General features: G+C 31.6%; 2 protein-coding genes across 3 annotated transcripts in view; both read left to right on the top strand.

The window, feature by feature from the left end:
- The window catches only part of LOC110110108 (eyes absent homolog), a 29,708-nt gene extending 11,379 nt beyond the window's left edge, over window positions 1–18,329 (top strand). The window contains exons 2-6 of one of the 2 annotated variants that reach the window (XM_020841425.2): window positions 2,104–2,400; window positions 4,939–5,106; window positions 10,045–10,138; window positions 15,952–16,146; window positions 17,825–18,324. In XM_020841425.2, the coding sequence (XP_020697084.1) occupies window positions 2,143–2,400; window positions 4,939–5,106; window positions 10,045–10,138; window positions 15,952–16,146; window positions 17,825–18,090 (981 nt within the window). In that variant the 5' untranslated portion in view covers window positions 2,104–2,142 and the 3' untranslated portion in view covers window positions 18,091–18,324. Of the gene's footprint in view, window positions 1–2,103; window positions 2,401–4,938; window positions 5,107–10,044; window positions 10,139–15,951; window positions 16,147–17,824 lie in introns of both variants that reach the window. The other variant, XM_028692269.1, reaches the window with a different exon arrangement.
- A 3,525-nt stretch (window positions 18,330–21,854) lies between these two features.
- Window positions 21,855–23,643, top strand: part of LOC110110099 — a 6,135-nt gene continuing 4,346 nt past the window's right edge. Inside the window, exon 1 of the mRNA XM_020841409.2 lies at window positions 21,855–22,153. Coding sequence (XP_020697068.1) covers window positions 21,953–22,153 — 201 coding nt within the window. The 5' untranslated portion in view covers window positions 21,855–21,952. The remainder of the gene's footprint in view (window positions 22,154–23,643) is intronic.

The following is a 23,643-nucleotide window of genomic DNA, read 5'->3' as shown; positions in this document are numbered from 1 at the left end:
AAGAGGGCCTATAATACAAATGAATGCCAACAGTGTTTTTTTCCTTGAAGATCTTATTGAACCAGTTAATATAAAGCTACCTCCTAGGCATATTGCTTGTGAGGAGAACAAAAAATGTAAGCTTCAAAAAGTTATGTATGAATTGAAGTAAAGTTCTTGCCCATAATTTACAAACTTTGTAAGGTTCTCATTGACATTGGATTGTGAAGTATGGCTGATTGCTCTATCTTTATTCTACACTCTTTTTGTGACACATTGATTATTTTTATAAATGTTGATAATATACTTCTCATTGGAAGTGATAGATTAAGTTTCACTAAACTATGACATTATGAAGAAGATATTTGTTATTAAAGATTTGTGATAGCCAATTTAGTTTTTGGCATTTACTTCGCATATATAAGGAAGGAATTTCTCTCTGTCAAAGGAAAGATGCTACATACTTTCTTTGGGTGTAAGCTTGGTGACTTTTCAACGGGAACTCTATAATCATTTGAGAGTGGTGAAAGTTATGAAGATCCTTTTCGTTAGCGATGTCTTGTTTTCAAACTTATCTATCTCTTGACCTGGCATCTTTTGCTATTGGTGTGGTCGCTCATACATGCGAAACCCTAAGAACATACATTGTGAAGCTGTCCTAAAAAAATTAAGCTATATCAAGAAATTTTCGTGAAAATGTCCAGTTTGTTAGAAACATAGGTTTGAAGTCTTTTTTGATTTAAGTATACATGATTTATTTTGGATAAAAAATCTACACCTCTATACTGTCTTTGTGGGCAGAAATTTTGTATCTAAAAAAATAAGAATTATATGGTTGTAGCTAGTTCAAGTGCCCAAGTTGAATATATACCTATTTCATATTTTACTTTTGAAATAATGTATGTGGATTATAATTCTTGTAAAAGATGTTAATTTTCTTATCACACAACCTATGATCTTTAACTTTGAGTTTGTGATAATAAAATAATTATCATATTGCAAACAATCATATTTTTCATAAAGAATCAATCACATTGAAGTAGTCTACCAGTTCATCAAAGATGTAAAATTGTTAAAGAAGTCTTCACATCTTTAGTTAAGAACAATCGCAAATTTTTTCTATAGATCTTTGGCCTTCGATTTTTTTTTAACAAGTTGGAACTTATTGATATATACGCTCCGTCTTGAAGGAGTGTGCTATTGCAGGAAAATCATTATATTAAAAATTCTATCTATGGAAAGGACACTTTTATATCATTTTAATTGCCTATTTATGCGCCTCTTTATTCCTTCATCTTTTTTTTTTTTTCCTTATATGCCTATTTATAGGCACTGATATTCAATAAAAATATGAATTCTTTTCCAACAACTATTACTGCTTAAAGAGGAGAAGGATGGTGAAAATGATCCTCAAACTCTCCATTTTAGTGTGCATTGCCTACATTGTCTTAAACCATGATGACTCTTCCTGTAGTCCTTGATGTGTTTCATACTTTCATTTCATGTGATTAAAATGCCTATGAGACTAATATTTTTATCCGGAAGGAGCATGAGCATGTTGTTGTTGAGCATGAGCATGTTGTTGCGGTTCAATTCATTCTATCCTTTTTTTATGGAAAGATGATTATTTCTTCCACGTGCCATTAGTCGCAACTCAATAAAATTGCTTACATGTTCATATTCTAGTTGTAGATGCTAAGGTCTTCTTTTTCTTGAAGTACTTTTGATGCCATTATATGTTCATATTCAGTAGTAGATACTACTTATGAGCCGTTATCATATAATGCAATTTCAACGATTCAAACGATTCAAGATTATTTCCCCCAAATTTATAGTTTTGATTTCTTTTTTTCCCCGCTCACTTACATGTTCATATTCTAGTTAGATTCTGTTTTTTCCCGGGAGCATGAACCTTGGGGTCCAGAAAGCTCAAGTTATCCAGCTTTGGGATACGCCACAGATGCAATGTGAATTATGCTTAAGCTAATATAACAAAATAAGCCTATATTTGGTTTCTATTTTCCTTACTCTATTCGAGTTCTGTTTTTAATTACTTTTTCTAATCACTTGCAAAAAACAAGTTCTGAGCTCTCTTCAGCTGAATTTAGACATTCTTCTTGACAGACGGTAAAGTTGGTGATTCGTAGCTCTGTAAATTGTGTGATGAATAACGTCTCTGATGGTTCTTCTACTCATTGTTCTATAACCATGGAGCCTTCCACTGTTGCAAGAAAGAATAGGCCAACAAATGTATATATATGGGACATGGATGAGACATTAATACTGCTGAAGTCATTACTAAATGGTGCATATATGCAGGCCTTTGGTGGTTCAAAAGACTCCAGTAAAGGATTAGAAATTGGGAAACGTTGGGAAAAGCAAATTCTTCAAGTCTGTGATGACCATTTCTTCTATGAACAGGTACGTAGTTTAGACCCATTTTCTTCTTACTCGCTTCATTTCATCGATGATGGCTTCCGTGTGATTTTTCTTAGACATTTATTGGTGCTGCAATTCTCTGGCTACTTATTCTTGTGCCTCGATTGTTCAATACATAATATCTGATTTCAACAAACACGATACCCTTTAATTTTGGAGATTAATTGCTTTGCTAATGGCTAGGCACATCTAATGACTTTTTGCCCAGGAAGGTTAGCATCCCTTCCTATAATTTTGCTATCCATTAAGCTTATGGTATACATGGTTTGTATAGGGTATGCTTCTCTCTATTTCCTTAAGATATGTATATTGAACCCAAATTCTCTTTTTTATGGGCCATGTACTCTATTAGAAATATAATGTAAGTTAAATGCATGCTAACTAAATGTGGTTATAATGACATTAGTATTTTGACTGCATTTATTTGAGAGATGAGAAGAAATTGAATTATAATGAAAATTTGTCTTATTCCACAAAAAAAAAATTGCATACAAATACTCTTCTTCACACCATCTTTTTACTTAATCAAGAGAATTATCTTAGGCATGATCAAGTGTGTAATGTTTGGATTACGAATATTAGAGGTTGCTCAACTTTATTGTCTTACGATAGTTTCATCAGAATGATGATAATATGTAATATCAATATAGATATATACAAAATAAAGTTAGTGGGCATAAATGAAAGAAGATTCATCAAACAGGCCCCAAAGCTAGACTACTACTATTAAAAGCCCCAAAGCTAGACTACGCTACTATTAAAAGCTGCCTGTGATTTCACTCGTACAAAATCCTATCCCTTGATTAAAATAAATTTCCTTACTCTTCACTCACCATGCTATTTAAAATTATTGCAAATTTTTTATATTCGCTACATGATAACCCAGCCAATAAAAAAATAGTTACATCTTATATTCTTATGTTTCTGCCTTCTATTTGCTATTTTAAATTCTTTTAAAAAATTCAATTATTAAAGGTTATTGCAATCCCGCTGGAAAAATTGAGCACATCTTAAATCAAGGAAATTTGGTAGTGAATTTTTCGTTGACATAAGGTAATTAAAAATCTTATCCTGTTTAAAAAAAAATGAGAAACTCCCTGGACTGTTGAAATGTTAATGATGACAAATTTCGTAAACCATAAATAGTGATATGATATGATATAAATCAAATTTACTTATATCTGACTATTGGCACTTGCTAATTGAATTTCACTCAAATTCAAAAAAACAATAGCAAGTTAGCAACAAAGCTTACCATTGTTTAGTTAAAGCTAACTAATACTCAAGTCTACTATTACCAATTTAATAAAAAGTTCATTAAAAAATAGCATAAAATTACTTTTTGTTATTGAATTTTAATTATTCTTTTCTTGATTTTTTTACAATAATATATTTGTAAAATGAGAATTTATAAAATTTATACATATGCATGATTGAATCAAATTAAAACCACGCTTTCAGGTAATCATATTTAATTTGTGAGTTATTCTTTGTTTAGTAAAATTAACGAATTCTTACTATTTTATCATTAACAATTTAATAAAACAAAATTCATTTTAAGAATTACATTAAATTAAAAATTTTATTGAAATTTTGATGATTCTTATCTTGGATATTTTTTTCATTAATATACTTATTAAAGCTGCATTTTATTAAATTTAATACTTTTTTCCTACTTTTATGCCATCATATTCAATTTATGTTTGAGTTGAAATAGTAAGTTTTCAATTAGGAAGAGAGATAGAAATTAATTTACTTAGTTAACCCGCCTTTTCCATTCTTTTAAAAAATATCTACTGCACTTTGAGGTTTGTTTATTATAACACCTATTCCTACTGCAAGTAATTATTGGTATAAATCAAGTTTAAGAATAACTAATTGTAGACATTTTAAAATTAAACTTATCTCAAATTCATAGAAACAATAGCAATAGAACATCATTAGTTTTGAAAAATTAACTAACACTTAATTAGTTGTCATTACCAATTTGATAAAATAAAATTATTTTTTAAAAACAACATCAAGTTAAATATTTAATTGAATTTTTAATTCTTCTTCTCTGGAATATTTTTTTTCAATAACGTAGTTCTTAAATCAAGAAGTTATAGAGCTTGAATATATGTGTGATTGAACTAAATTACTCGTGTTCTCTTATGTAAGCATGCTCAATTTATGTTTGAGTTGAAACTGCAATCTCTCATTTTAGAAGAAATATAAAAAGTAATTTATTTAGTTTTCTTGCAAATAATGAAGGGATATAAACGAAGTTTTCAAATATACAAAAATAATTTATTTAGGTATTCCTCAAAATAGTAATAATTGATTTCTTATATATTAACGTTTGTCCCTTATTCTTTAAATTATAGATGTGAGCTATTTTCTATAATTAAGAAGAAATTATTAATTCATATAGATTATTAGTCACGTGTATTTTTAGCGTGAGTATTTTTGCTGTTTTTTGTGATAAGGCTATTGATGTTGATTATTATGTAACGTCTATGGGCTTATGTCAACTGACAGATTGAAGATTACAATGAACCATTTCTCTTATCTTTGAATGAATTTGATGATGGGAAAGACCTTTCTGACTATAACTTCAATGACGATGGCTTAACGTTTCCTTGTGATGACTCCAACAAAAGGAAACTTGCATACAGGCACCGTGCCATAGCAAACAAATACTCAAAGGTGCTGATAGTAGATACCTATCGCCCTGTGGGGGTTTTGGTTTTGTAAGTTAAATGCTTCTTTCTATTGTGTGTATTGATTATAATGACCTCTTGATATGCTGTTTATATTTTTTAGTTTTTTTATAGTTCATGTTCAAATTTGTCTGCTTTGTCAAATTTTTTCCTTGTTAAGAGTTCCCCATATGATGCATTAGTGCATATCTTTTCTTAATAAAATATTATCAAATGTTTGGGTAGGTGGTCAACTAACAGCTAGCGGTGATGAGATTACTTTCCCATCAAATTTCTTATGATTTGTTAATGGTGAGATCACGCTACTTTTCACTTGTCTGCATCCTTTCTTCATACACAAGATTAAGCCAATCCACTTAGTTAACATATTCTTTGGTGCCTTGTTATCATGCTTAGGCGGGTAACCTGGCATGCATAATCCACCAACGTATGCAATAAAATTTGAAAGCTTGCATGCCTAGTGATAGATATTTGGCTGTGTTAAACAAAGGCTTATTTTGGCTTTTGGTACCCATCTTACTTTTTGCCTTCTCTTTTTATTTTATTTTAAAGAAAATTTGTTTATTTCCTCACATCTGGCATCTTTTGACATCAACAACAAATCTATTACCCTCTCCACATCCTTTACTGATAATTACCACATTTATGGCCGTCTCTCTCCGTCACTAGAAGCACCCACCCATTATGGTTTTGGTTTATGCTCTTTTGATTTTATTTTCTGATCATTCACTTTATCTTTTGTTGGTGAGGTGTTTATGCGGTGTTTTGGTGGGCGGGGGAGGGGGATTAATCAGGTGATGGAGAGAGCCAATTAGTTAGCATGACCAGTGTCGACATCCTAGTTGGAATTGATGTCAGAATACTCATTTGTGGCCAAAAGGGTATGAATATGAAACTGAATTTACCGCTTTGTTGTGGTCTATAACAAAGCCAATGATTTATAAGAGGACAGGGTTTCTGACTAATTATACGAAGTTGGAGGCCTTATTTATGAAAAATGCAAATGTTCGGGCTTTAGAAATTGCTAGCTATGGTGTTGTTTAATAATGATGATGGTGGGGGGAAGGATTCATCAGCATGAAGCAGGTGAAATTTTCTGACTGTGTGCACTGGAAATGAAAGAGAGACATGCATCAAAGTAGGTGTGGAGGTGTAGATTAGCAGATTTTAGTATCAAATGTTGAGGCTATAATTTAGAAAAATTGGTTTTGACATTTTGGTGGTCTGAATGCTTTTTTTCATCAATAGGTTCCTTTCTAAGCATGTAACTCACAAAAATTTTTGGAAGTATGTTAGGGTGCTATTGACTTAATTGAGGCAAAACTTAACTTTTGCTTTGTCGACATCTTAATCCATCTTTCTGTGACTCTGAAACTAAGTTTTCTCTCTAAGAGCTCTACTTAGATGTCACATTTAGAGAGGTTTTAAAGAAGTATCATAAACTATCGTTTTACAGAAACTGTCATTAAATATATTGTTTCTCTCTGTACCTTTCAAATCTTTTATTTTTGAAGTTGCTTATAGTATCTTATATTGCATTTCTTAATTATTTGCTTTGTTCATGTATTTGTGTCACGCCTTGTGATTTAAAGTAAAAGAATTTCTTTTCTTTTTATCTTTTCATTGATTTATTTCTTTCTTATTTCTCAATAACAGTCAATAGTTATTTACAACCAAATCAATTTGACATGCAGAGCTGATTAATTACATCAAAGAAATATAAACAACATAAAAATATAATTCACATTCCACTATAATCAATAATACATTGTCTCTAGGGTCCAAAATAATATATACAATAGCCTTCATCGGCTACAAAAGAATATGCGTAAGCCAGAGGAACTGAAATAAAAATACACTAACATCATTGCCTAGCCTCAAGCTGCAGGCTCCTTACCTTTACCTGACATCATGTAAAACTACATAATGAATACAAAAGCCCAACAAACAACTAAAATCTTACAATTTAAATCAATGCAATGAAAAGTGAACAGTATGCTTTGAATCATATATGAAAATCTATGAATCAATATATATGCTATCAATACCGGTCACCTGGATCAATTAATCATTATGTCTTTATCATACAGTCAGTTTCATTCAATGTTCTCGGCAGTCTATTAGTTATACAATATTATAGTAGTAATTGGTAATCAGTGAATTAGTAATCAGTATTAGTGAATCAATAATCAATATCTATCAGATATTTAGATGATGGTATATTGAGGATATCTTGCTCCTGCACTTATGACCACCAATCAGTCGTCTATCATGACTCCCAATTAGTGTACTCCTTATAACTCCCAATTAGTTTTCAGCTCCTTATGACCCCCATCCATCGACTCCTGTCAGTAGATGACGTGGATCTTAAGGTTATCACATGAGATTATCATATTATATATCTGATATTAAATAATATATCATATTCTTACATTATATTAGATTCAGGTTAGTAACAATATTACATTCTTGCACAACACAATTATATCAATCATTTTAGTACATATTACATTGCAGTCTTATCATGTCAAATCACAATCAACACTTTTTCAACCCATTTCAAGTCTGCATTTTTCCCTAATTTTTTCTAGAATTTCTTATGCATATATTTAATTAGTGAAAATGTAATAAAATCATATCAATTTGTTTAGAATGACCAAATGTATAAAATATCAAAAAGTTATACGATGAAAACTTACAAAATCAGGAGATAAATACATTTTATTGGCAGGTATAGGAGAGAAAATTCGTAGAAATCATAGTTTAAAAAAATCGTTTGAGGCACATGCGTTGATGCCTGCCTCGAATTGAGGCGTGCTTAACAAGCTCCTAAGGCTTAAGCCTTGCTAGTCTTAGTGTGGCCTACATCTTTTTTAAATGAGGCGCAAGCCTTGAGGCTTAACGCCTCGAGGCGTTTCAAGGCAGTGCCTCATTATAGTTAAGTTTTATAATTTTTTATTATGTTTTATTATTAATACTATATATACTTTATTTTATTCAGGAGCTATTACTTGTGTTCAAACACAAGGTGGATTGACCAAGTATTTTCCTATTTCGGTTGGGTTACATCAAGGATCAGCCTTAAGCCCATATCTTTTTACTTTAGTCATGGCTACAAGACGACAAAAAACAAGGTTGAATGATTGTTTTATATTTAATAAAAATTTGAAAGATAAAAACTTCAAATTGTAGAGGCGAAATTGGTGATGATAAAATAAATCATTTGGTTGTTAATGATATATTTTCTAATGAGGAATGTATAATAGTAAAAAATAGTAAAATATTTAAAATTGAAAAATGGAGGAATGCATTTGATGAGAAGAAGAATAAAAATATTAGTGCTAAAATTAAAATGATTACTGAATTGATAATACATTTATACCTTTTACTTCACAAATAATATAAAGAAAGTAGCAAAATGGAGTTTAAGCTTAAAAATATATATATCAAATGGTGAATTAAATATAATGGATTACTTTTTTGTGTTATTAATATGTTTTTTGTTTTGTATTACATTGAATCCAATGTTAATTAATATAGGAGTTAAAAAAAATGTTATAATTGAAGAATGTTTAGAAGATGACAATGAGTTGGAATTCTAGAATGATACAATTATTACATATTAGGGCTATAATGAAGAATATGAAAGTAAGAATGAGGCTGCCGTGGATTCTAATCTTTATGGTGTATTTAAATTTTATATTTAAATTTTAAATGAGTATTTATTTTGAATCTCATTTCAAATTTTTATTTTTATGATAACATTTAATATTGATATTTGTAGTTTATATATTTATAATGATTCAACATATATGTTGATGTTTTATTTTATTTTTGTCATTTTTATGAATTATTTGTAAGTTCATGTATTTTTAATTTTTCTGTTTTGAGGCTTACGCCTCGCCTTACTAAGGCAAAATGCCTCGATTCCCGATTTTGTTTTTTTAAAACCTTGTTATAAATCAAAATCATCGAGAAAAGAAGTAAGATGATAGTTACTTACTATGCTTAGAATAGTTTTTGTAAAAGAAAAGACGGACGAAAATCACCCGATGACCTTTCTCTCTCCTCTTCTCTCTATTCTTTCTCTCCCTTCTTCGGTTTCTTCATGGCCAAGCAAAGAGTAAGGGAGGCGGTGGGATGATATGGTATAGATATTTAGAATAAAATAGATATAAATATACTCTTAGTGGTCTAGCATCGCAACACTGCATGCCGAATCTATAATTACTGTAGAACAGAGACTTAAATGTTGCAGCGGCAATTTTTAGTTTGTGCTCTCAACCCTAGCACCATAGCGCTCACAAGCATAGCACCAAAGCACTCTAGTTCAAACAGAAATTCAAAAATTTATCCTTTAAAATACTTTTTATTTTTGGGTTGTTACAATATACATGATGAAATTCATAAAATACCAGTCACACTATTAATTCCATACAATAGGAAACTGCAATTTGCTTATGATTGGTGGCTCAATGAGTGAAAAATTTTGGATTCAGATCTCGTTTTGTTTTGCATGAAAATTAGTTTTTGATAGAGCAAATGCTTTAAATTAAACTTTAACTTCAAAGCTCTGCACGCTCCCACATTGAGAAATACTAGATTTAACCAGTGCAATAGTTCTTGCATGAGAACTTACTGTTTTTTTATCCCTTGTATTTTTATTGATGGCTTATTCAACGCGAGAATCTGAAGGGTAGCAATCTGGCTTCAACTTGTTCTTGGTTGTTTTATCTGGCTGGTTTTTATCCTCTGTTTGTTTCCAATGTCTGAATCCAAAAATCTGTTTTTTTTTTTTTTGTATTTATTTTATAAATAAATTCTTGCAGGAGCACCGTGATCTGCATTCCCTGTATTCAAGCTAAAGCTGATTTTTGGTCTCAGATACTAGAACCTAAAAAATGTTTTCTTTTGGTTATTACAGGGTTTGCATAATGTACTGGATCACAACATGATCAAGCAATGGGATGATCTATATAAATTGACCGATATCTATACGGATGGATGGCTTTCCTCTGGTAATGGGACATTTTTTTTGTTTCCAAACTCTAGTTCTAGCTGTCACGAGTCATTTTAGGTTTCATCAGCCTCTATATTCTTGTATGGTTTAATTTTTTATAATTTGTTGCATTATCAATTACCAGCTGCACAATATTCTTTGGACCAACTCATTCCAAAACTTTACAAAATAAACAACGCAAAGTGGTTGCATCTTTAGTAATTTTGGAAGAATCAACAAAATTTAAAAAAATGATACCCCCTAGACAATACACAATACAATTTATCAATGCCCTATTTCTGTTATTTATCCAACCATCAGTCATCAATGTGCAACCTATTTCATTCCATATTCTTCTGTATGAGTCAATCAATAGCTTGCATTCCTCTTTACAATCCCTCAAATGATTAATTCTCAATATATAATATGACGGTTATCTTTTGTACCCAAGTCCAATAGTAGCTATAGCATCAATAGTCTTCTATGCAAAGGTAGAGTTTAAAACATTAAACAAAATACAACTATTGTAAAACCACCTCGCCATGACCAAATAAGCACAGTGTATAACATCTTTTGATGTCATGACACTTTTCAAGGAAAGCTGGGATCCTGGTTTGGTTCTTGGTGCAAAAAAGTTTTTTATCTCATGTATCTTCCTCTTTCTTTTATGAATCTATTTATGGTGTGTATTGAATACTATGACTTAGGAAGTGATGAGTCCCTTATTTTCATCTGTAGGATCATCAACAAACATAGGTGTATTCTGCTCCAACTTCTATTGTATTTGTTATTTTTTTAAATACTTTTTTTAAATTCTCTTGCCTCTCATGATGGATGTCATGTGAGATTTTTTTTGCAAGAAGCAATATTGCGTCTAATTCCTACTAGGTGTTGTTTCATCTTATTAATGCATCCATCTTTGTAAGAAATCCCACAATATAGACATTTAAATTATTTCTTTCTATCAGATCCTTTAAACTCAATGCAGTGATTCCAAGCAATGTCTCATGCACACTATGAGCTGAAGTTATTGACTTATTTGTTGGGGGATCCATTCTAAAGCAATTAAATAATAGACTTTATTTTTGAAAAAAAAATTTGGTTTAGCTAAGAAATTTTCAATTTTCGCTATTATGAGGCATCAAATCATCTTTTTCCTATACTAAGATTGGCATTTAGATTCTATAGCACAAGCGAGAAAGGCTCATGCAATTTTTGAAATCTATCATAGAGAAAGAAATAAAGCTAGAAACTCATCGAAACCACAACCATAGAAAGAAACAAAGCAGTATGATGAAATGTGTAAAATAAACAACATACCCCTGAAAGAGAAGTAGCTTTCCCATCAGCTTTGTTAAAGCTATAAATAAGAAAAAAAAAAAAAGATAGCATAAAACGATTTGAGTTAATATAATGATGGGAAAAGTGTTTTGCTAACTAGAAGGCTCAACAAAACCTCCTACTTTGTTCTTCTTGTGGGTTTTAATGTATATCATATATTTACTTAAGATTCTAAGATGAATAGCTTAGCTTATGTGTTTAATATTTTTTATTAACTATGGGGGCGCCTATAAGAAATCTCTACCCAAACTCTAAATAAACCATGGCACAACATATGAAAAATCTGATTTAAACAAAATTAATCTACCTCCGGAAAAGACTACTCTCAAGTTCTTTACTTAGCATAAAGAGGCTCTCGAGGGAAATATTTGGCTTTTTTGAGTGATCAATCACATGCAACACTTGATAGAAATGAATAGAGAAAAGAATAGGTAAATCCTACATCAAATAGTTGGAATAAAGTAATTATGATGATGATAAGATTAACCGAGACTCACTTCGTGCTGTTGATATATCACAATTAATAACATTAGCAGTCAAAGAGAGCACTATTTACTATTGCTTCACCAACTACTTACAACAGCTTAACTGTCAAACTTTTGTAAGATTAGATTTTATTTGAAGCTGTTACTTGCCTACAAGAATTTCTGAGCAGGAAAGAACTTAATATCATACAAATAACTCTACCAGGAAACACTCAGCACTGATTTTCCAGATTAAGCTTTTCAGTCATGAATGATTAGAACTTGCTAATACAAAAACTACATAAGCAATCTAAGCACTGACCACAGATATTTGATAACCACCACAACAGAAGTTGGTGTAATAATCCCATCCACTACAAATATTAATGTACAACAGCTATTTAAAGGAATGATTACAACTTCAAGTTTGTTGAAGAAATCTCAAATCTTACAAAGCAAAAGGTCGGCTGACAAAGGAAGCATGATTGCACGAGCTGAACGATAATGCAATCGACTGGGCGAGTCTACAACGGAATGCGACTAATTCAACGGAGGGAAGAAACTCGAGAAATTGGAACGGGAGAGGGTCGCGACTCGTGATATGGGAGAGGAAATAACTCATTTTGAGTTAGGGTTTTAGTTTTACTAAAGTTTATTTAATTAGGTTATTCCAAAGTTAAATTTTAACCCGTGGATTTACGATCAACTGCTCAGATTCATGGCATTTTGAACCGGCCAGTTCTTCGAAACGTGGTTAGTTCGCTTGTTTCTCAGTTCAACTGGCGATTCAGATGTTTTTTATCTGGTTCGATTGCAAAGAAGCTTTAATAGTTTGACCGGACCGGCCACTCGACCAATTCTCGATTGAATTGGTTGAACCGACTAGTCCAATTCAATTTTTAAAACCTTGGTTCAAACCCAAAAGTCAGTGAAATTTTGCAGCTAATAAATCCTATTATCAATATATGTGACAGCAAAACACACAAGGAGTGACAAATCATGACTTGCTACAACACCCAAAGAACCAAATCAACAGGGTTAATTTACGGTCCAACAGGATAAGACCAAACAACTATAGAATTGATCAACATCCCAATTGAAGGCCCAAAAGCATGCTAACCTATAACCAATAAACGAAGAAGAATAGCTCAATTGAAGGATTGATTGCACACCAATATAAAAACAACTGTAGGCTAGAACTGGACAGAGGACATAACAGAGAATCAATTTAGGGAAGAGAAGACCACTCATTTTGCTTAGTGATAATCACATATAAAGAGAAAAACTAAACTACTAAAGGATATAACTATTAAAATAAAATTACATAAATTAATGTAAAATTCATACCCAGAATATTAATTTGCTCATCTCAACGTGAATACTCTGCATTTTCGGCTAGTATAGATTTTGAGAATTGCAATAGCATTTGTTTTTGAAATCGTTCATCTTTCAGATTGTGCTGCTTATAAGGGTCATAAAACAATCGATTTTCTTAGATGGAGTTGGAGGCTAACATGATTTTATTCTAAGAAGATGAACATGGTGACATCTGTATATCAAGGTAGAAAGTGGGCATTTCTTATTTAGAACAATTCAAATTAGTCACAAATGAACCATATTGTTGATCTTAGGTTTGTTAATTCGGGTTAACGTTTAGGGTTCGGGTTTGAGTCGAATCCACCTGACCTGACTTGATTTTACTTGACTTAATTCAATATGACTTGAATCCAACTTGTTTATTATATGGGTAAAAATGTTTGAATTGAATTTGACTAGACTTGAATCTGCCTCATCCCAACATGACTCGTTTAACTTGTTTATTATATGAGTCATGCACTTTTTTTGGATCAACATGACCCAATTAACTTAAACATGTCCCGTTGAAATTGACCACTAACTATTTAACCCGAGCACAACTTGTTTAACCCAAACCTGGATATTAACTATGTCAATTTTTGGCTTCCGTCCGACCCAACAACAATAAATCAAGCATTTATCCCACTACGTGGGGTCGGCTTCATGGATCATTTTTTTCCATTGTGTCCTATTAAGAGTTAAATTCTCATTTAAATGTAATAAAAAAATGTCATATCTAATACTTTATAACCAAGATTTTTAGGTCCACCTCTACCTTTTTTAACATAGATTGGATCTTATACATCTACTATCCTAACCGGGTCATTGAAAGGTCGACATTTTGTGACCAGTACATCTAAGGAAACTCTCCATAATCTTATTCGCCGCTGGAGCTACTCCAACCTTTTCATGTATATACTCATTTCACATTCTATCTTTAAGAGTAAAGCCACTCATCCAAATGTGCATCCTCATTTATTCAACATTTAACTTAATTTTATGCTTCTCTTTTAATGACCAACATTTTGCTCCATAAAGCATTGTTGGTCTCACCATCATCTTATAGAATTTTCCCTTAAATTTGAGGGATACTTTCCTATCACACAACAGACCCGATGCATTCCTCAACTTCAACCATCCAGCTTGAATTATACTAATAATATTCTCATTTATTTTACCATCATTTTGAAACATATACTTTTTTTAATGGCTTGATCGCCTAAAATTTCAATCATCTCACTAGATTTATTACTACAAAAATATTAGTCTATGTATTCGATTTAGATTTACTTAAATGAAAACCTTAATACTCTAAGTTTGACATCCACAATTTAAGTTTCCTTCAACTTCCTCTCTAGTCTTATCAACAAGAAGAATATCATTAGCAAAAAACATACACCATAGTACATCCTCTTGCAAAAGTCTAGTAAGAACATCAATGACTAAAGCAAAAAGATATAGGCTTAAAGCTGATCTTTGATGTAATCCAATTGAAATATGAATACTTGGTCAAACCACCTTGTGTTTGAACACAAGTTAAAGCTCCTACATACATTTCCTTAATAACTTTAATATATACTAGGCTTCTGTCCGACCCGATCCAAAAATTAATCGAGTCAATATTGCAAATCCACACTTTATTTAAAATTCAATCGGATCAATATGAGAATAGATTTTTAAGTCAAGACTATGTAGTAGCATTTATTAACACTCCTAGTGGTCTTAAAAAGAGTTTGAAGCAATTTATTGAAAGCGTGAAGGTGGAATAAACTATTGACAAGGCAAAATTGCTTATTATTTTTTTTATGCAAGATGTGAACATATTTCTCTTATCCCTTTACCTATGTCGTTGATCATCTCTAAAATGTGATTAGTTATGCGGTCAAGTATTTTAAGAGCTGATGGATATCCTCAGATAACTACTTGTAAATATGTGGTTGGTTACCGGAATTTATGACTGCTCTCACTACAATTCGGATTATTCTGGCAATACCCTTGATATGCTTGGTTGCAATTAGCTCTTGAGTCCATATCAAATCAATTGTATACTCGTTGATTCCTCTGTGTATTTTAACCAGATCAAACACTCATCATAAGTTCGCTTCTGCAATTTTTTGAAGAGTTCATGTTTGGTTGACTTGCAAATATTTAAGTAAACTAAACTTCATATTATGTTTTATCTTTCAACGTTCTTATAATCTTTGTTTACTTATAATTTGCGACTCCACATCTGTTGGTTTAGCATCAAATGAAAGTCCAAGTGATGGACTTAAAGCATCTTTGAAGAAAATCTTATGAATGAATTCAAATCATAAGGAATACTATAAAATGGATATTGATCATAACAATTGAACTCTTAGTACTATAATCCCCATTACAGTGGAAGTAATATATTGTTTCCAAAGTAATAAAGCAATTCAAACTCGACAAATACTGTAAGGCTGTGGCTGCTTGCTTATTAGTGAATTTATGTAGTTATTGTTTCGTTCCAGTTCTGGTTCACATTAGTTTTCATAGTATTATTTTAAAGTTTCCCTAGATAGTTTCATGAGAGCTGTAAGAGACTTTTTTGGAGAACTATTAGTGACGTAAGATGTTGATCTCAACTAAGGACAGGAACCTCGAAGTATGTAACATTTGATCTTTCAAGTCTGCTTCTGTTATATTGCAGCACGTGCTTTACTGGAACAAACTTCTGGCAGAAATAAAACCGATGCTTCTCAGCCTTCATCATCTGAAAATACATATGATAACATGGATATGAAATGCAAAGACATCAATGTATTGGTTACGTCTGGATCCCTAATTCCAAGTCTCGTCAAGTGCATGCTCTTTCATTTGGATGATCATATAGTTTATGAAAATGGTTAGCATCCTTTACTACTTGTTCTCATTAGTTTATTTCGCTTTTGAAGTATTTAACTTTGTGCAATTGTTTTTCAGAATGAGAGATATTTTTATAATTACACTTTCCATAACCCTGCATTTATATTTCTGTAATTGATAAGATTTACTTTATGATTTCATTTATTTCATGTAAATTAGTTTTAAATTTACCTTATTGGTCTTATTAGGCAGCTTTTACTTCTAATGGGTTGTTGTTGAGTTGCTGATAAGATTGCAGCTAATTTATGACACTCAAACTTGTGAGGGTTAAAAACTTCCCATCAAGGCATCAACCTATCATAAGATTATCCCTATCATTTCCAGCGAATTAAATCTTCTGCCATTAAATCAGGAGAAATACATGCTATTTTGATATGGTCTTACGGGTTTAACAAACTACTTGCACTATTGTTGCATATGATAGGATGTAATGAAGTCTTTATGTCTACTCATTGCATGAGTATTGTCACATTGAAGTGAAAGTAAAATTGGTTTGATCTTAAAATCGTTAATTTTTGATGGAAATGAAAGCTTTCATCAATCTAACTTCACTATATATGTCACCAGTATTATCATATTTTACTTTCTCCAAAAATTGGCCCTCATCATCCCTTTTCTTTCTCTTATTGGATACAATCCATGAAGAGCATCAGCAGCAGGGTTGACTTCCTTTTTTTCCCTCGATTTCTTATCTGCCAAGTGCCATGAGGCTAGGTAACAACCCCATGCAACTGAATTTCACTTTGAAGTTACTGCATGAGAAGCTAGTTGCATATGGGTGGCAAACTCAAATGGGTTGCTGAACTTCACTTAAAAACACTAAATTAAGAACTCTTAAATTAATTACTCAATTATTATTGATACCTTAGTTTTGGATTATACATTTATACTATGCTAAAATCAGTGTTCCCTGTTAGGATGAACTCAAGATATTTTACTACATATATCATAACTATCATCATCATCAGCTTTATGCCAACTATCTAAGTTTTGTTTTATAGGTTCTTAATGAATATCTTGCCTTTTTAATTAAATGTTTCATGAGGGGTATAAATATAAAGTTCAAAATTGAAGATAGGCTTGTAATACGGAATTATTCATGAAGTCCATTAGATTCATTACTTGACGGTTTCAATGCGAAACTGGTTTTTATAATAGACTGGACCGGCTTTATGATTGGTTCATGATTGAAATGGTCGAATTGGCCAGTCCTATCCAATTTTCAAGAGCTTTTGGGTTTGGTCAGCCCAAACTGAATTTTTATTTGAATTTAATGTTGCTTATCTATTCCTTTGCTTTCTGAAGTTTGAGTTGGTTTCTTATCTTATATTTAAGAATTCGTTGCTCGATTCTAGGGGAGTTTGTTAACCCTTTGGGCTGATTAATGTTAAATTTTTATTTGAATTTAATGTTGCTTATCTATTCCTTTGCTTTCTGAAGTTTGAGGCTTCGTTTGGGATGGCTTTTTTACTGCTTTCTAAAATGGAGTTTTAGTACAAAATTTTTTATTTTTGTACTAAAACTCCGTTTTAGAAAGAAATAAAAAAGCCGTCTCAAACAAAGCCTGAGTTGGTTTCTTATCTTATATTTAAGAATTCGTTGCTTGATTCTAGGGGAGTTTGTTAACCCTTTGGGCTGATTAATGTTAAGTATCTCAGTGTACAGCTCTTGGGAAGTAGGAAAGCTGCAGTGCTTCGCATGGATTCGAGAGCGTTTCAGCGGGCCTTCGGTGCGATTCTGCGTGATTGGAGATGGAATGGAAGAATGTGATGCAGCAGAGAGGATGCGCTGGCCTTTTGTTAAGATGGATTTTCGCCCAAAGGCACCACATAGATTTCCAGGCCTCACTGTAAGGATCATCGAGCACTATATGGAGGTGATTTATGGGCCCTTCAACTATCCTGATGATGAAAAGGAGCAATAAGTCTTCTCTTTTCTGCTGCTCTTATGACTGATATGTTTTTTTAACTTTGATTGACTTGCCTGAGTGTTTATTTGTTATATTTGTTCTACATATTTGACATGTTTGAGTATACCTGCACTTGTTTTTGTGAGGTGGTTTTGTTTTGTTGTGTGGTAGCAGGTTCAAATATATCTAAGAGCTGCTATCTTATTGGCTTTTCCCAAAAAAAAAACAAAGAAAAAGGAATTTTTCTGCTGCAATATTTGATGCAAATTCACTTTATTAAGATGCTGTTTATTTGGTTGCATTGGTAGATTGTCTTTAATTTCTTTGCATTTTTGTTTTTTGTTGGTGCTTGATATTAAGCAAAAGATATGTAAAGTAAAATTTTGAGGAATTTGTAGATCTCCAAATCGATTAATTATTTTTGTGCGAACGTTGAACATCGTTCGGAGAACAACCAGAATGCATTATGTCACTCATGTGCTCGGTACTGTTGATGTTGCATATTCTGATTGGTCTTCGATCGACATTCTGCATGTGGTCTTAACAATGATTTCTCCTTTAAATCACATGATTTTAAAATTAGGGTTGCATCTAATCAAGATTTGCCACCTGTTCTTTTTTGGGAAATTTAGGGCAGCGATCAAACATATAGTATATGCGAGACTTGAACCTAGGCCGTCTTAGTTGGGAGCTAAATTTCTAGCCAATGAATCAAGGAGAGCTAAACCGTCCAGTTTTGATTGTCGCATTTTAAATAACAAGTACATATTTTTAATGTTTTATATTTGCATTTAATCAAATACATGTAATACTTTAAAATGCATGTTTTTTATTTACTCTACATTTTAAAAATAAATTTAATTAAAATAACTAAGATGAATCGAGTTGAATTTGAGTTACTCTCAGCTTGAGTTGTAACTTGATTAGTTATTTAGGTTCAAGCACAAATTTAATTTCAGTGGCTCATGAGTTGATTTATTTATTATTTATTATGAAAGAAAATGATTTTTTATTTAAATAAATATTATAATAACATGATAAATAGAAAAATTAATCTGTAAATATTAATAAATTATTTAAAATAAAAAATATATAAATTTTAAATGGTTTTAAATAAAATTATATTAATATTTTTTAAATGAAATGACTTATTTTACCTGATTGAACTGGCTTTACACCTACATCGAACCAAATAGCACCCAAGATAGTGTATTTTCTGTTCAACAAATGGGTCAAACAAGTAAAGTTACGAATTGCAATTCAATTTCTCGTATATTTATGAAAAGATCATTTCTTTTCTTGAGAAAAATATGCGGCGATGCCCTCTCAGTGCGGAGAGATTATTAGGTGCGGAGTGCCGACGGAGAGAACCGTCCGCACAAGTATTGGGTACCTAGCTAGGTACCACTCGGTACCGATGGGTACCGCTGGGTACTTGTGCGGACGGTGTGCACTCCGCACCTAATAATTTTTCATCGGTGCGGAGAGCATCTTTTTTTCAGCAAAATAGTATTTTATTTTCTTATAAATTTTATATTTTAATTTTTTTAAGGCATTTAGGTCAATAAGGTAAACTCACACATACATCACATACGCTAATTATAAATTCAAGACCTCTTAATTTGTAACAAAAACTTATTCCCAATAGAACAAAATGAGCTAAATTAAATTTAAGTAAAGATGATAAAAAGAAAGTAATTTAATTAATTTACTTATCATTTCAATTTGAACCTCATTATAATCAAATTTGAACTTGTTCAAGCAATATTCTCATCATATTTGTTATAACCAAATTCAAACTTGAACAAATAGGGTTCAAATTAGGTTCAAATAATTTTCGAATATTAGACCAATATGAACTTATTTGAAAAGTTGACTTTTTCTCATACTTGCTTGGAATATACTCGACCATTGTTGGATATAACATTTGAATTTGTATCAAAATGCATTGGAACAAGTGTCCATTCTTAGTATAATAAGATTTGAATTTGTTCAAATATGGCTTGTTATAACATGATTCAAATTTGATCAAATAATGTTTAAATCTGATACGAATAAAGTTCAAACATAGGGCTGCAAACGAACCGAGCCGAGCTGAGTATGTGAGTGTTCATGTTTGTGTTCATTTAATATCAGTTCGTTCAAGTTTAGGGTTCATGTTTGTTCGAGTTTTATTATTTGTGTTCATGTTTTGTTCATTTAAATTAATCAGTGTTCATGTTCGGTTCATGTTCAGTTCATGTTCGTTCGTTTAGTGCTTATCGAGCTTGTTCGCAAATATATTTAACGAATTTTTTTTTAACTATCAAACAAATACGTTCATGAACATATCTATGAACAAACACATTTATAATAAAAGCAATTGTCTATGTAACAAAGGCAATGATTATTTATATTTATTAATTTTATATTCAAATATTAATTATTTTTATTGAGCTTATTCACGAGTTCAAAATCGAAAACGAATCGAGCTTCTTATCGAGCTTAATGTCGAGCTTGTTCACGAACTTCAAATGATGTTGTTCGCGAACATAAATGAGCCGAACACATTAGTGTTCAAGTTTGTTTATTTAAGAATCGGGTATTTAAAATATTGTTCAAGTTTGTTTGTTTAGTTAATTAAACAATCACAAACGAGCTTTAATCGAACCGAACAACGAGTAGCTCATCGAACGTTTGGTTCGCTTGCAGTCCTATTCAAACATTATTCAAATCATAATCCAAAGTTAGACCAATGTGGACTTGTTCAAATTAAGACTACTCTTTTTAGAGCCTAATTCGACCATCTATTGGTTTCATTTTGTTCTTTTTAGAAAATTGATCTAAATGTACCATTTCCTCTAAAAACCATTTTTTCTTAGCTAATAGAAAATTTTAATGAACTATTTTAAGTATACTTAAGTAACATTTAAAAAAAAAAATGCTTAAAGCAATAAGAAAGCTATCACAAACGAAATCTTAATCTAAACGGGTACATCACTTGGGATAAAAAGTCATAATTTTCTATTATAGTATAGCTACTCATATCGAGCAATCTTCTTATGTGCATCATATATATTTAATTAATTATTATGATTATTAATCATATAAATGGATGCAGAGAAATCTCAAGAAAAAAAAATCAAATTTTAAAATGATTTGATTTGAGCCCAAATGAAAGCATATCAAATACTTGAGGCATATTAAAAAAAAAAAATAGTTGAATGATCAACCAATATCCAAATCCTATATGCTTATATTCAAATTGAGGGGTTTGACAAGACAATTTTTAATATGCCTCAAGCCTTGATCTATTTTCATTTGGGCTCAAAAAGAATCATTTATGATGCCTATGTGTCTATCTCATTGAGACATTTACTTCGAACATAAGTTTATTAAAATAATAATTTGAATAATCCTCAATTTAATTATACAATTTTGTACTCCCATTAAAACAATTTCTAGCTCCATCATTCACCTCATAAGCTTTAAAATTGCAAAAAAAAAAAAAAAAAAAAAAAAAAAAAAAAACTAAATTTTAAACCTTATGATGAAAACTATATAAGATAAAAATTATATAAGAATATCATGATTCAGTTTCTTAGCTCAATATATTAACTTGCTTAAATATTCTTTAAAAGCTTTTTTAATTTTGACCAGATGTAAATAATAAGAATTTTTAACTTATAACCGAATTTAATTATAAACTTACATCTACTGTGCACAAAAGTCTTAACAGATTCTTACTTGGAATACTAAATTTTTAATCAATCGGTTAAGATAAGCTGGATCAAGAAGTGTTTTTTAATCCACAGCTGCTACTATTGGAGAGAAACGAAGAAAGCAGCTCGAAACCTTTATCGGATGCTCCTCCCCTTTGAGAAACTCGGTGGATTCAATGGGATTCCTCCGGAGGATCGCCATAATTTTCGGATTCCTTAAGTACGCCGGAGAACACGAGGGTAAGGCTGTGCCTGCTGGCAGGAGTGTTTCGCGGCGGCCGGCGCAAGGATTTGGCTTGCAGGTTCCCGTCGCCTCCAAAAAGCCCAGTGTCGGCCCCATCGTCGTTCCATGCAGTTTTGGCGAGGGTGGAGTTCAGGTTAAAATTCTATCTATTTTCGTTTTCTCTTCGGATTGTAAGGAAAGGTTATCCCTTTATTTTCTAACCTTTCTCCTTATCCTTAAAAAATTTAATCTTTTGATGCTTCTGGAAAAGTTGTTGTGATTTAAAAGAGTATTGTTGCTGGTTTCTAGAAGTCGGCATAACAAACACAGATATTTTAGGTTATGTATAAGAAAGTTCAAGAGAAACGGAGACTCTTATCCAAGTGAAGAGATTGACAAAAGGTAGATAGGCATTGGTTGCGTCTTAACTTTATCTGAAATATACAGATATACTACAAAGCTGCAACAGTAAAAATTACCTCTTGCTGTACATCTTGATATTTTTGCTCATTTACTACTTTGAGTTGGAAAGACCTAAGGTTAATTCACTTTTGACATGATGTATTATGATGTGAATTGCCAATGGGTAGTAGTTCATACAGTATTGTCTAAGGAAATGGCAGGGAGCACTCTGAAGTAATAATGTCATCAATGTCTAAGTTAAGATGTTTATGAGAGGAGGATTATAGATAGCTGCATTAGACATCTAAGTTCCCTCTCCTACAATAGCTAGAGGTAGAATGTGCTCTTATCAGGTTCTTGCGTTGAGGTCAGCAATTGGTGGTTGAGGCTTCGTTTGGTACGGCTTTCTTATTGCTTCTCAAAAAACCTTTTTAGTACGAAAATTTTCCTTTTTGTACTAGAAAGTTGCTTCAATAAATAGCGAAAAAATTGTCCCAAACCAAGCTTGAGTGTGTTGGCGGCTGATGAGGTAAGTTATAAGCAAGTTTGCAGTTTTGAGGCAGCTGAGTTTGACTCGTAGACTTGATCATATAAATCCCTATCTTGTTGGAACATCCAAACCAAATAAAATTTCAAATTCAAGGTTAAACCCATGTCAACAACTCAGGAATATCTTGATCATGGAAAATATGGAAACATCAATACTCGGGAATCCATCTTGATGCATGATATGGACTTGGGTGATATCAGAATATATGAGGGAGTCATGGAAATTATAATCTATAACTATTCGAACCGTACTAATTGCAAGTCATGGTTTCCACCATAGAAGTATGCACATCTCCAAATAAAAATTCAAATAAACTTGATCAGATCAATTTTAATCAGCGTTTCCACCAAGTAGAAGTATGCACATCTCCAACACATGTAACCATGATTATCAATCATAATATAATTGTTCATCAATATTGACATAATTTAACAAATTTAATCTTTTTTTTAATTACAAATCCTGTTGTAAAAATAATAATAAAATTAAATCACTACAACCTAATTATTTTTCATAAAATGTATTCGTCTATTAATATATTCATCTTTAAAATCTATATTTCAGAAAGAAAGAAAACCTAACATAAATGCATTGGGTCATTAAATAAGTTATTCTTTGATCACAAAACAAGCATTTTATCAAGCTCTTAGTTATCTATTTGTTAGATTGCTAACAAACATTTTCACAATCTT

Source organism: Dendrobium catenatum, unplaced genomic scaffold, assembly GCF_001605985.2.
Source record: "Dendrobium catenatum unplaced genomic scaffold, ASM160598v2 original_scaffold_155404, whole genome shotgun sequence".
Lineage (NCBI taxonomy): Eukaryota > Viridiplantae > Streptophyta > Magnoliopsida > Asparagales > Orchidaceae > Dendrobium > Dendrobium catenatum.
This window is presented reverse-complemented; position numbering and strand designations above follow the sequence as displayed.